This window comes from Osmerus eperlanus, chromosome 17, assembly GCF_963692335.1.
Source record: "Osmerus eperlanus chromosome 17, fOsmEpe2.1, whole genome shotgun sequence".
Classification (NCBI taxonomy): Eukaryota; Metazoa; Chordata; class Actinopteri; order Osmeriformes; family Osmeridae; genus Osmerus; species Osmerus eperlanus.
This window is the reverse complement of record NC_085034.1, coordinates 2,442,803-2,455,424: the sequence shown is the minus strand read 5'-3', so window position 1 is coordinate 2,455,424 and position 12,622 is coordinate 2,442,803. Positions and strand designations below refer to the sequence as shown.

The 12,622-nt window shown below is 47.5% G+C and overlaps 1 protein-coding gene across 1 annotated transcript in view; it reads right to left on the bottom strand.

The window, feature by feature from the left end:
* The window catches only part of adipor2 (adiponectin receptor 2), a 23,012-nt gene extending 10,390 nt beyond the window's left edge, over positions 1-12,622 (bottom strand). The window contains exons 1-2 of the mRNA XM_062483634.1: positions 12,545-12,622; positions 5,598-5,894 (exon numbers count right to left, since the gene is read on the bottom strand). Of these exons, the coding sequence (XP_062339618.1) occupies positions 5,598-5,894; positions 12,545-12,622 (375 nt within the window). The remainder of the gene's footprint in view (positions 1-5,597; positions 5,895-12,544) is intronic.

The following is a 12,622-nucleotide window of genomic DNA, read 5'->3' as shown; positions in this document are numbered from 1 at the left end:
CTCCCTTTTCTCTGAAATATTCCTCTCAACTGTGTTCTAATCAACCACAGCTGTGATCCCACAGGACACGGTGACATCACCAACCCAGGGTTGAAGGTCACTAACCATGCACACTACAAGACGATGGGAAGGATTTGTGTGTTAATCAGCTTTTAGCACACTAACCTTTAACCTCTCTGTCCTCAACAACAACAACAACACACACACGTCTATACAAATCCCATTCTTATGTTTTGTTTGTTTTTTGGGGGAAGGGGCAAGGCCTACCCCCCCTGCCCCATCTACTTCCTTGACAGACAGGCCAATCAGTGCATTACCTTATCAGATGAAGAGAAAAGCTACTGCCAAGGCAGCTTATCTGGCCAGTCAGCAGCCTGGCCCTGGGCCGGCTGAGGACACGCCAGCCTTGGAGCCTGACCTAGAGCTACAGACCTAGAGCTACAGACCAGAGCTACTGACCTAGAGCTACAGACCTAGAGCTACAGACCAGAGCTACAGACCAGAGCTACTGACCTAGAGCTACAGACCAGAGCTACAGACCAGAGCTACAGACCAGAGCTACTGACCTAGAGCTACAGACCAGAGCTACAGACCAGAGCTACTGACCTAGAGCTACAGACCAGAGCTACTGACCTAGAGCTACAGACCAGAGCTACATACCAGAGCTACTGACCTAGAGCTACAGACCAGAGCTACAGACCTAGAGCTACAGACCAGAGCTACTGACCTAGAGCTACTGACCTAGAGCTAATGGGTGAGAGACACACAGAAAGAGAGAGGGTCAGAGAGTGAGATATTCAGAGAGAGAGTGAAAAAGACAGAGGGGGACAGAGTGAGACAGAGTGAGACAGAGAGAGCGAGAGAGAGCGAGAGAGAGCGAGAGAGAGCGAGAGAGAGCGAGAGAGAGCGAGAGAGAGCGAGAGAGAGCGAGAGAGAGAGAGAGAAAGAGAGAGAGAAAGAGAGAGAGAGAAAGAGAGATGGATAGCCCGTGTGTAGAACTCTGCAGGCATTAGCCCACTAATGCTCATTAGCACACACACACACACACAACCTCACTTCCTCCCTCTCTGTCTCAAGACCACTTTGTGACCATCCTACACCACCACTCAGGCTCACCCTCTTTAGGATCCTCTTCTGTGTGTGTGTGTGTGTGTGTGTGTGCCCTTCAGTCAGCGTGTGCGACTTAACCCTTGTGCTGCCTTTGGGTCACATGACCCAAAGGTTCATAACGAACCATCGTTGTGTTTACCCAATTTTACCCATACAAAAACAAATAAAAATAATTTTCTTTTAACCTTTGCAATGAAGGGGGTCTGAGACAGCCCAACGGTTAAAAGAAAATGCTTCACTTTGTTTTTGTATGCGGTAAAGCTGTCGCAATACGACGGTGGGTCACAATGACTGATGGGTCAGAAAGACCCGAAGATAACACAAGGATTAAGTTAGATCAGTGTGTGCGCATCTTCACTGGAGAACTAAAGATGCTAGAAGATCGTCAGTAGTCGAAACCCCAAAACATACATGAACAAAATAAAGTGTCAAAGTGTGAAAATGCAGACCTCCTGGTCTGAGAGCGGAGGGGGCTGTGCGGTTCAGCTGAGGTATACAATCTCAACTGTCTGGAAGACAACACCACGATCACATGTTCCAGGAAGAGGGCGGTCTCTCCGAAAAACCGCTCAGCCAATGAGAGCGCGCCGAGACCAATAAGGAAGTGCTGCTGACCCTTGTACACAGTAACCCTGCTGACGCCAGAACACAACACGTGACACGCACACATTGCTGTTTATCCTTCTCTCCCTGTAGCGCACGCACGCACACACACGCACAGTTCCTTTCAGACCTTTAACCCTTGTGTTATCTTCGGGTCATTCTGACCCATCAGTCATTGTGACCCACCGTCGTATTGCGACACATTTACCTCATACAAAAACAAAGTGAAGCATTTTCTTTTAACCGTCGGGCTGTCTCAGACCCCCCACATTGCAATGGTTAAAAGAAAATTATTTTTATTTGTTTTTGTATTGGGTAAAATTGGGTAAACACAACGATGGTTCGTTATGAACCTTTGGGTCATGTGACCCGAAGGCAGCACAAGGGTTAAGAAAAAGTGTTGGAACACAGTGGAACAGTAGTCTAAAGTTGAAGGGTTGAAGACATCATGCCTCTACCAAACACATTCCAGAGTAGTTGTCTGGTATTTCCATTTTGTGACTGATTTCGTGACTGGCTGCCTTCCTTCCTGCCTGGTTGGTTGGCTGACGGAAGTAAACAACCTTCCCATTGTATCACAGGATTTGATGTGGTGATAGCATCTCAGATCAAAACAAGGGTGGGACTCAAATCCCCAACTGCTTCTGGCAACAGTGTGTGTGTGTGCGTGCGTGTAGATGTGTGTGTGTGTGTGTGTGTGTGTGTAGGTGTGTGTGTGTGTGTGTGTGTGTGTGTGTGTAGGTGTGTGTGTGTGTAGGTGTGTTAGGGTGTAGGAGAATGACCCAGAGGCTTCACCTGAACCACCTCTAGACATCCAGACCTGTTCTGTACAACAAAACCGGTTTGACTTCACCCCACGCTCAACCGGTTGGTTGCTAGGGACATGCACGACGACATCACAGTACTGGAGATGTTATCTGCTCCAGTGGTAAAACTTGAAATTCAAACAAAACTTTCTTAAAACAAACACACACACACACACACACTCAATGTATGAAAAGCAGGGCGGTGAGGTGTAGTGTTAGGCAGGGCCCCTGATGACTGGGGCGGGAGGCCCCAAACGCTCTCAGGTTTTGGCTGCTGAAAGGGCTGGCCCCAGATTACCTTTCAGTTGGCTGAATAGAGTGGAGTGAGTGTGTGTGAGCGTGTGTGTGTGCGTGTGTGTGCGTGCCTCGCTGTGTAAACAGCTTTCACGAGGCCCTGACTCCTCTCCCCTGTGCCACAGACCCACTGATGAGGCCAGCTTACAGACACAATAATTTGCTACACTAGACTGTACTATACCATACAATACTAGACTGTACTATACTGAACAAGGATACCATATGAGACTATACTGTACTGTACTATACCTGGAACCACTGGAACACGCATATATACCTGTTTTAATTGTTGTGCATATATGAGCTATATTTGTATGTATGTATGTGTGTTTTGTATGTTCCCCTTAAGTAATATGTGGTAGTCAGTATTTCTGTATGTATTTATGTTTGTGTGTACCCCTCTTGTAATATGTTATGTGTATTTTTCTATCTGGACCTTGAGTCTGCAAATAAAGTTAAATAAATTAAAATATACTAGACTTTATTGAATCATGTCATACTATAACAGGCAGTACCGAACACAGATGTGTGCTGGTAGAGAAGGGGGAGAGAAAGAGATAAACCAATGAGAAGGGGGAGAGAAAGAGATAAACCAATGAGAAGGGGGAGAGAAAGAGATAAACCAATGAGAAGGGGGAGAGAAAGACATAAACCAATGAGAAGGGGGAGAGAAAGACATAAACCAATGAGAAGGGGGAGAGAAAGACATAAACCAATGAGAAGGGGGAGAGAAAGACATAAACCAATGAGAAGGGGGAGAGAAAGAGATAAACCAATGAGAAGGGGGAGAGAAAGAGATAAACCAATGAGAAGGGGGAGAGAAAGAGATAAACCAATGAGAAGGGGGAGAGAAAGATAAACCAATGAGAAGGGGGAGAGAAAGAGATAAACCAATGAGAAGGGGGAGAGAAAGAGATAAACCAATGTGAAGGGGGAGAGAAAGAGATAAACCAATGAGAAGGGGGAGAGAAAGATAAACCAATGAGAAGGGGGAGAGAAAGAGATAAACCAATGAGAAGGGGGAGAGAAAGAGAAACCAATGAGAAGGGGGAGAGAAAGATAAACCAATGAGAAGGGGGAGAGAAAGATAAACCAATGAGAAGGGGGAGAGAAAGAGATAAACCAATGAGAAGGGGGAGAGAGAGAGACGTGAGAGAGATGTGAGAGAGATGTGAGAGAGGCATGTGTGAAATATTCAGAGTGAGAAAAGAAGAAGCATGGCTGGAGGCAGAGATGAAAGAGCGAGATAGTCTCTGTGTCTACCTCCATGCCTGTGTGTGTGTGTGTGTGTCTGAAACTTCATTCTCATCATGAAAATCCTCCACTTGAACATGTCTCTCATTCCCTCTCCTTGCCTGTACCTCCCTCCCTCCCTCTCTCCCTCCCTCCCCTTGTAATTAAGGAGGAAAGAACCTGTGTGTGTGTGTGTGTGCGTCCCATTCCACCTCTGGGATGAAGAACAGGGCCCCCATGGTCTCATTATAGTGGAGGATGCTCGCTAGCCCCCTCTGCTGTTCTGGAGGCCCCCTGCTGGTCTCAGCTGGAGCGCAACAGCCTTTCACACAGTAAACATCAATGCTAGGCAACCTGAACTTGCAGCAGAATACCCTCCCACCTGTTAACTCAGAACCATCTAATGAGAGATATCAGAACCGTCTAATGAGAGAGATATCAGAACCATCTAATGAGATATCAGAACCGCTAGACCAGTCTTCAACCCTGGTCCTCAGGGCCCACTCTCCTGTATGTTTGAGGTGTTTCCCTCTTCCAGCACACCTTGATTAAATGAATGGGACGTCATGATGCTCCTACAGAGCTTGGTAATGACTTTTCATTTAGACGAGGTGCGTTGGAGCACGGAAACAAACATACAGAACAGTGGGCCCTGAGGACCAGGGATGAAGGGCACTGCAGACACACACACACACACACACACACACACACACACACACACACACACACACACACACACCAGCCAGCCAGCCAGCCAGCAGGATGGAGAGCAGGGACAAGGCCTGCATGCGTGTCAACACAGGCTGACCAGGTTGGAGGGCTGTTCTGACTCATCTAGGACAGGGTTTACACCCGGGCACGCTGTGTGTTTTGGCAAAACAAATGTTCCTTTATCATGGCAATAAAGCTGTTTCAATCTAAATACCATTTATAGGAAGAGCAAGAGAGAGAGACAGTGAAAGAAAGCAAGAGAGAGAGAGGGTGTGAAAAAGAGTTGGAGCAAAGCTCTCATAAAGCTTCTCATCTATGAATCTGTTAAGACATTGTCATGCCACACCAGAAGTGGACTGTCTCATGTGTCTCTCTCAGGGAATAGTGAGGGAGCCAGTCAGTCAGTCAGTCAGTACTGGTCTGTCAGCTGGTGGATCAGAATCAGGTTGTAACTGGGATGTATCACAGTGTGTCAACATTACACACATAGGGCTTTATTAAACAGCTTCACTCTCTAACTAGGTAATATACGTTCCACTGACCACTGAATCTAACCAATCAAGAGACGTCTTTTTTTGTTGTTTTGCGTGTGTCAGCGATAGCGGTATATAAGGGAACAAAGTTTCTGTCATATTGATTTAAATGATGGCTCTAGTATTACGGGAAGTGAACCATGTAATTTCCACGTATGGAAATCTTGAGGCCTGTTCAACAGAGAAGCTCCTGTGCGGGCCAGGGCAGGTGGTGGACTGGCTGCAGGCAGAAAGCTGCAGGCAGCAGAGAAGTCTGTGGTGTAGGTAGCAGTGGTGCCAGTAGGAACCTGTGATGAGAACTCACCTCGTTCTGTACGGGGCCGACTGGGCTGAGGTGGGCGGAGTCTGTAGTGTCATCATGCTCCCGTGGGCTGGTGGGATTTGTAGTTCGGGCGTGTGTGGTGGCTGTAGTCCCGGCGTCGGTGGCGACGACGACCCCTCTGTGTCTGAGTACGAAGGCCGGGCCCTCGGCCCCCCTCAGCTCCCCTCCGTCCAGCTTGAACTGCTGGACCGACACTCTCTCCTCTGGACTGGACTCCGTCGGAAAGGCCCGGACACCAAAAGACGGAAAGCTGGAAGGACTGGGCCCAGTAGATGCAGCCTGGGTTCAGGTCTGCCTTTACTGTGGAGAGAGGCTGCTGGACAACTGGACCTGGGGGAGACAGGGGAGAGGGGGTTAGAGTATACTGAGATTCACAACTAAGACAAGTACACACACACACACACACACACACACACACACACACACACACACACACACAGGGGTGAGAAGAGGAGGAGGCCAGAGAAGAGGAGCCGAGCGGTCTCTCTAAGCAGTCTTTCCGGGTATCTTAGCAACCCAAGGTGCCAAGGACTTCCACAGAAACTCCAGTCCACAGGAAGTCTGGACTCCTCTCTGCTTGTCAGCACCCCGACTCTCTCTCTCCATCTGTCTCTGTCTCCCTCTCCCTCTTCCTCTCTAAATCACTTAATATTTTTCTTCATTCCTCTCCTTTTTCTCCATCTGTCCATCTTTCTCTCTCTCTCTCTCTCTCTCTGGTGGTACCAAGCATGGTATGGTTTAGTCTGTAGTTCTACATGGCAGGACGGAGGATGGAGGCACCGTCACGCTTAGCTCTCTTCCAGCCGACCAGCTCACAGAGGCCACGTCAAGGTGAACAAGCTGAAGATACAGACCCCTGCGACACCCCCACTCTCTCTGTGTGACTGGCAGCCAAGTAATGACATGGGATGGGATGGGGGGTGGGAGGATGGGATGGGGGGTGGGAGGATGGGATGGGGGGTGGGAGGATGGGATGGGGGGTGGGAGGATGGGATGGGGATGAGGAAAGCTGAGTGCAGTAAAGGACAGGGGAGGGGAGGACACACACACTTATGCATCACTTTGAGACAAATTATACAGCGTCCCTCAAGTGATTGCAATTTAATTGACCCGTCTGATGAAAGAACATAACTGGCCCTGGAGCTGAGATGAAACTTTTTGGACGTCATTTCATCTGCAAAGTAGCAAATGTAACAGGGGCAGATCCCCCTAGGACACACACCCACCAGGCCCCACAAACACACAGCCCTGGAACCAATACCCTTTGTCCTAGTGAACCTTGATACACACACACAGAGACAGAGAGACAGAGAGACAGAGAGAGAGAGAGGCCCATATGGCCCAACAGACCTCACCTCTGGGGGGGCATGCACAGGTCTCCCACACTGGAACACACACACACACACTTCTGTAAAGTGTTTCATTTCCCCTCCTGAAACCAGCTGTGAGGGTGTGTGTGTGTGTGTGTGTGTGTGTGTACTGGAGCAGAGTTGTGCAGTGACAGCAGCTGAGCTGACAGCTTCCTACTGAGCACGCTCCAAAAGATTTGCTCATGTGGCACATTTACACAGAACACCAAAACCACTGGAACACAGGGGCACTCCACATTCAAACTGACTGCTGGTCCACTGGTCCTCATAGATTAGCCTGGATGATCCTCAATCTCTCTCTCTGTAGAAATCTTTCTCTCTCTCCATGTCTGCATTTCCATCTCTCTCCAGCTTTATCCAGTCCCTTTTCTCTCTCTCTCTCTCTCTCTCTCTCTCTCTCGTTATGTTTCTCCATATCTCTCTCTCTATCTCTGTCCTTTTACTGAGACAAATCCAGGGACGTTCTTTGACCTCTGTTGTAGTCTGCAGGCCACATGTGCCCCACACACACACACTCTGCTCCCCTCTACATGACACCACCGAGACAGAATCTAGGCCTATATCTAACTAAATGCCTTCTAAAGGTTAGGCATTCCAACACATGCTTGCCAGTACTCAACACACAAACACCTTCTTATAAGAGAAGAGAGTATTTCAGACTTGGGGCCCTGCAGAGGAACAGACAGATCAAGCCCTGGAAGCGAGGGATGGCAGGGGGCCGGGAGGAGGGAGAGTGAATGACTGAAAGGGGAAGACAAAAGAAATAAAAGAGGAAATGTCACTAGAAATTGATCGATTTGGAGAAAAGAACAGAGTCTGTCGATGATGGAGAGGTTTGAGTGTGTGTGTGTGTGTGTGAGAGATGTGAGTGAGTTTCATCAGCAGAGCGTGTCAGAAAAGCGGGATGACAGGCTGGGAGTGTTGGTGATTGGTGATTCACAGTTGACTCAGTGTGACATTTGGAAATTAACGCTATAACAGGTGACACAGGTTACACAAGTCTTACACTCCCAAACAGACACACAAACACACACAGTCACCTCTACACCATACTCTGCCTGCCCTGCTTGTCTATCACTAGACGATCTGTGCTACCAAGACAACCAGTTAAATTAGATGGAAGAGCAGTTTCTTCAGTTACAGATTGACATGTGAGAATCTACCCCAGGAAACCTCTCAGTTTCCTCTGTCTGTCTCTCTGACTGTCTGTCTGTCTGTCTCTCTCTGACTGTCTCTCTCTGACTGTCTCTCTCTGACTGTCTCTCTCTGACTGTCTCTCTCTGACTGTCTCTCTCTGACTGTCTCTCTCTGACTGTCTCTCTCTGACTGTCTCTGACTGTCTCTCTCTGACTGTCTCTCTCTGACTGTCTCTCTCTGACTGTCTCTCTCTGACTGTGTGTCTGTCTGTCTGTCTCTGACTGTCTGGCTGTCTCTATGACTTAGCCATCTGTTTCTCTGTCTATGTCAAAATTGCCAAAACAGCAAAGGAATAAAAGCGTCCTCATTTAAACCAACAGGAAGAGAGACACTAATAAAACCTACCTATCGCTGGGTGTCCAAACGTTCAATAAGATCCACTCTGTTACTCCATTTGTTTATCAGAGGTTGCCCGGGTGACAGCTGGATGGTGCTGTGAGGCAGGAGAGAAGGTAGGCGATAACCTGTTCGCCCAGTGAGGTTCCAGGCTCTCTCTCTCTTCCTGGGTGCTCCTCTGGCCTCACAGCCAGAGCCTTGGTCCTGTGAACAGCAGGACCAGCATCAGGGCCAGCCATACTAACAGTACCAGCTGAGACGCTCCCAATAAAACGTCACCGCATTCAGTCTCACACAGTCTGTCTGGCACTCTCCCTCCTTGTGACCTCTCTGCCCTGGTACTGTCTGACCCAGTGTGGATGATTACACCCATGTCAGGTCCTGTGATTGTGCTCCACACACACACACACAAACAATGGCCTCAGTGTCGGGTCACTCTTATCTCTCTTCCCCTTCTCCCCCTCCCCCTATCCCTCTCTCCCCCTCTCTCTCTCAAATATACTGCCAAGTGGGTATTCTTACAGTTTAATTCATTGGAAGTTATTGTCATCATTTAACATAAAGAACCCTCTCCAAATTAGCCTACTCCTTAGCTGTGTCTAACAGACAGCATCACCGGCTTCATAAACAACCAGGACAGACCGGAGAGAGGGAGAGGAATGAAAGCAGCAAGGTAAATGATGAGGAGAGTTAAAGCTTGGAGACTCAGTCCGTAGCTGGGGAGATGGAGGGAGGGAGAGACTGCTGGGCAGATGAAGAGAGAGGGAAATGAATCTCTTTCCCTCTCTCTCTCCCCGTCTCCCTCTCCCCGTCTCCCTCTCCCCCTGTCTCCCTCTCTCCGTCTGTCTCTGTCTCTCTGCGTCTCTCCGTCTCTCTCTCTCTCTCCGTCTCTCTCTCTCTCTCCGTCTCTCTCTCTCTCTCCGTCTCTCTCTCTCTCTCCGTCTCTCTCTCTCTCTCCGTCTCTCTCTCTCCGTCTCTCTCTCTCTCTCCGTCTCTCTCTCTGTCTCTCTCTCTCTGTCTCTCTCTCTCTGTCTCTCTCTCTCTGTCTCTCTCTCTCTGTCTCTCTCTCTCTGTGTCTCTCTCTCTGTGTCTCTCTCTCTCCGTCTCTCTCTCTTTACAGCAATAGGCACCTCTCTTGCCTTCTTCTCTATCATAGCAGCTATGTCTCTCTCCCCCTCTTTATCAGTCCCTGCACAGACATTGGACCCCGTGGTGCTAGTATCACTATCTGATGTTTCAATGTGGTTCTTCCACTTCCAGCCACACCAACTTAGTGACACAGAAAACGCAGTTTACTTTAGGGTGCCATGTGAATAGAATAAACCACAACAGAAATACCGGGTAAAGTAGGCTTTGTTTCGAGATAGATTACGAGTGCGAGTCTAATCCATAAACTTCCCAGCCTGAGCCTAGTTCAATGATCAACGATCAGTGATTTAACCTGAGAGTTTCAGTTTGAGTCCTACAACTGGAAGGGCATGGCCTCTCTTATCAGCCGCTAACTCTGGATGTAGCCTGACGAAAAGGCAACATCACTAGAGATCTGGTAATGCCCAGGGAACACGGCCATTTCCAACACACAACTGGCTTGTGCTAATGCTTTAAGATGCTTAGGCCTACCTGGGAACAGACTCACTCTTAATGCCTTAGTACATCTGAGCTATCTATAGACCACTAACCATGACTGGAAGCATTCAGATGACAAACACTGCTTACTCAAGACAGACAATATTTATGACACGGTACACAAGGCTTGTCTGCAGGATGTGATTTTCATCGTTTTCCCAGAAAAGCTCGGTAATTACATACACTATGATACATTAAAGGACTGCGCTGATAACAAAATACACTCAACCTAACACACAATTCTTTTGTGTTTCGTGTTTCAAGATGTTATAAACAAGATGTTATATTTTGCACTATTTCTGGAAGCTTTGTTCAACACAAGTGTCATGTGTAACTGCGTAGTTGACTCCTACAGAGGTAAATGAACTTGAGAATTTATGTTGCATGTTACATTGAGTTGGCTCCTATTGGTTGCTGAAGTTACCTAGCTCGCGTTTAGTTAAAGTTAGTCTGTTAATTTACATTTTGATGTGAATGTGCAATGCCATAAGAAAGCCTATAGCCATATTATCTAGCTAGCTAGCCGGGTCCGCCACTGTAGATAGAAAAGATAGACACTGATCTGGTCTGTAACAAAACACAGGCGAGCCAGACAAAGAAATCACCACTGAAGCTTTCAGACATCATGTTAACTGCGCAAATTGTTTAGTACAACCATGAAATTAGTTCATAGTATAATAGTATGTACGTCAATGTCCGTTTTAACATATTCAAATAGTATGACAAAGCTTAAATTGGACACTATAGTTTGTTTACAAGCTAACAACACTGGCTCGTCTGCTAAGCACTGGGAAAGAGAGGAGCGTCGTCACTGCAAACAGCCAGGGGCATTAGTCCACTTTTCAAACAGACAGCTTGACAGACCAGATCCAAAACACACTATTCAGGTCTACTACTGATCTAGGTAACTACCTAGGCGGTTATCCCAATTCATCTTTTTTTCCCCGAACGCTGAACCAAGCTACACACACTGCCAGACACCCAGCTAGCTAGCTAGTAGTGTCAGACGTGTTGTTGTGGCACCGACCAGAATGAGCTGAATAGCTAAGCTCGCTGGTGCTCCACTCCTACTGTGTTAGCTAGCTGGCTAGCTCTGAACAAGGGATGGTGTGAGTCACTAAAAAGTATAGACAAAATGCCATGCAAAACAGACCCCGAAGTATCGGACACACATACGAGAATGGACGAAATGCCATTTCCTACCTTGTCGTAAGGCACAGAATCGCAGTCCTCTGTATTCTGGATTGTTGTAAAATAGTTGTCACGTCTCCTATTGCTCTACGTATTCGAACGCTTTCGTATCATAGCAAATGCGAATCTGAAAAGCAGTCTGGACTGGACTGGAGTGTCGTAGCTTGCATTTTATGTGACGCACCTCGCATGAGCGCACGAAAACCAATCAAAACTGAAGTAGGAAGATACTTCGGCGACAGGCATGACGGGTTATGTAGTTTCATTCTAGGTTGTTTTTGTAAGTTTCCACACACACTTTCAATAATTCAAGATAATATTTCTCAACAGGTATGTAAAACACGATTTTTTCGATCGCGTTTTATTATATGTGCAATTAAATGTAGTAATGTATTTAATTTAACGGTAAACAAAGCATTGGCAAACACTAGAATTATCTAAGGGTTATCCTGGATGATCCCACATCAAATATCTTATTGACTCACACTCACTCCTTATCATTATCATGGTGCCTGGTGGTGTCATCTACACACAAACACAAACACACACAGGCACACCCCGTAGAGGACAATTCCAGGGATAGGTGGAGCAAGTCTCAACTATGTTGCAATTTACATCACCAATACAGAACAAACTTTACTTTGGCCAGTCCAATGTGGAAACACTTTGGATATTTGGATTTCAAGCCAAGACTAATTTAGATAACCTTTGGCATGGCTTACCAAACCACAGCCCTATTACAGAATTGTTTGGCAGAGTTACTAAAACAGGAGTTTCCTGTAAATGTTCAACTCATTTGACTTCTTAGTGTGGGACAAGTGAGCCTCATTGAGCAGAAATAACGGTCCTTGCTGGAGCTTGGAGCTTCCAGGGGGTTTAGGCCTCACCTGGGAGCCTGCGGAGGACTGAGGAGAAGCAGTAATCTCGGACTAGTAATCTGAAGGTTGCCGGTTCGATTACCAGCTTTGCAAAAAAAATGACGTTGTGTCCTTGGGCAAGGCACTTCACCCTACTTGCCTTGGGGGAGAATGTCCCTGTATTTACTGTAAGTCGCTCTGGATAAGAGCGTCTGCTAAATGACTAAATGTAAATGTAGGTTGATGGAACACACACCTCGGTCCCCACCTGCTCAGGGTTGGGGAGGCACGGCTGCCAGCTGACGGATGGCCGCAGGGGCCATGTATGCGGGCGAGGCCCACCTGTCGGTACCTGTGTGTTCTGGATGGCATCCAGCAACAGAATACACTCTGGAGGCTCCCAAACACTGCAGACAGACCCTGGATTCAT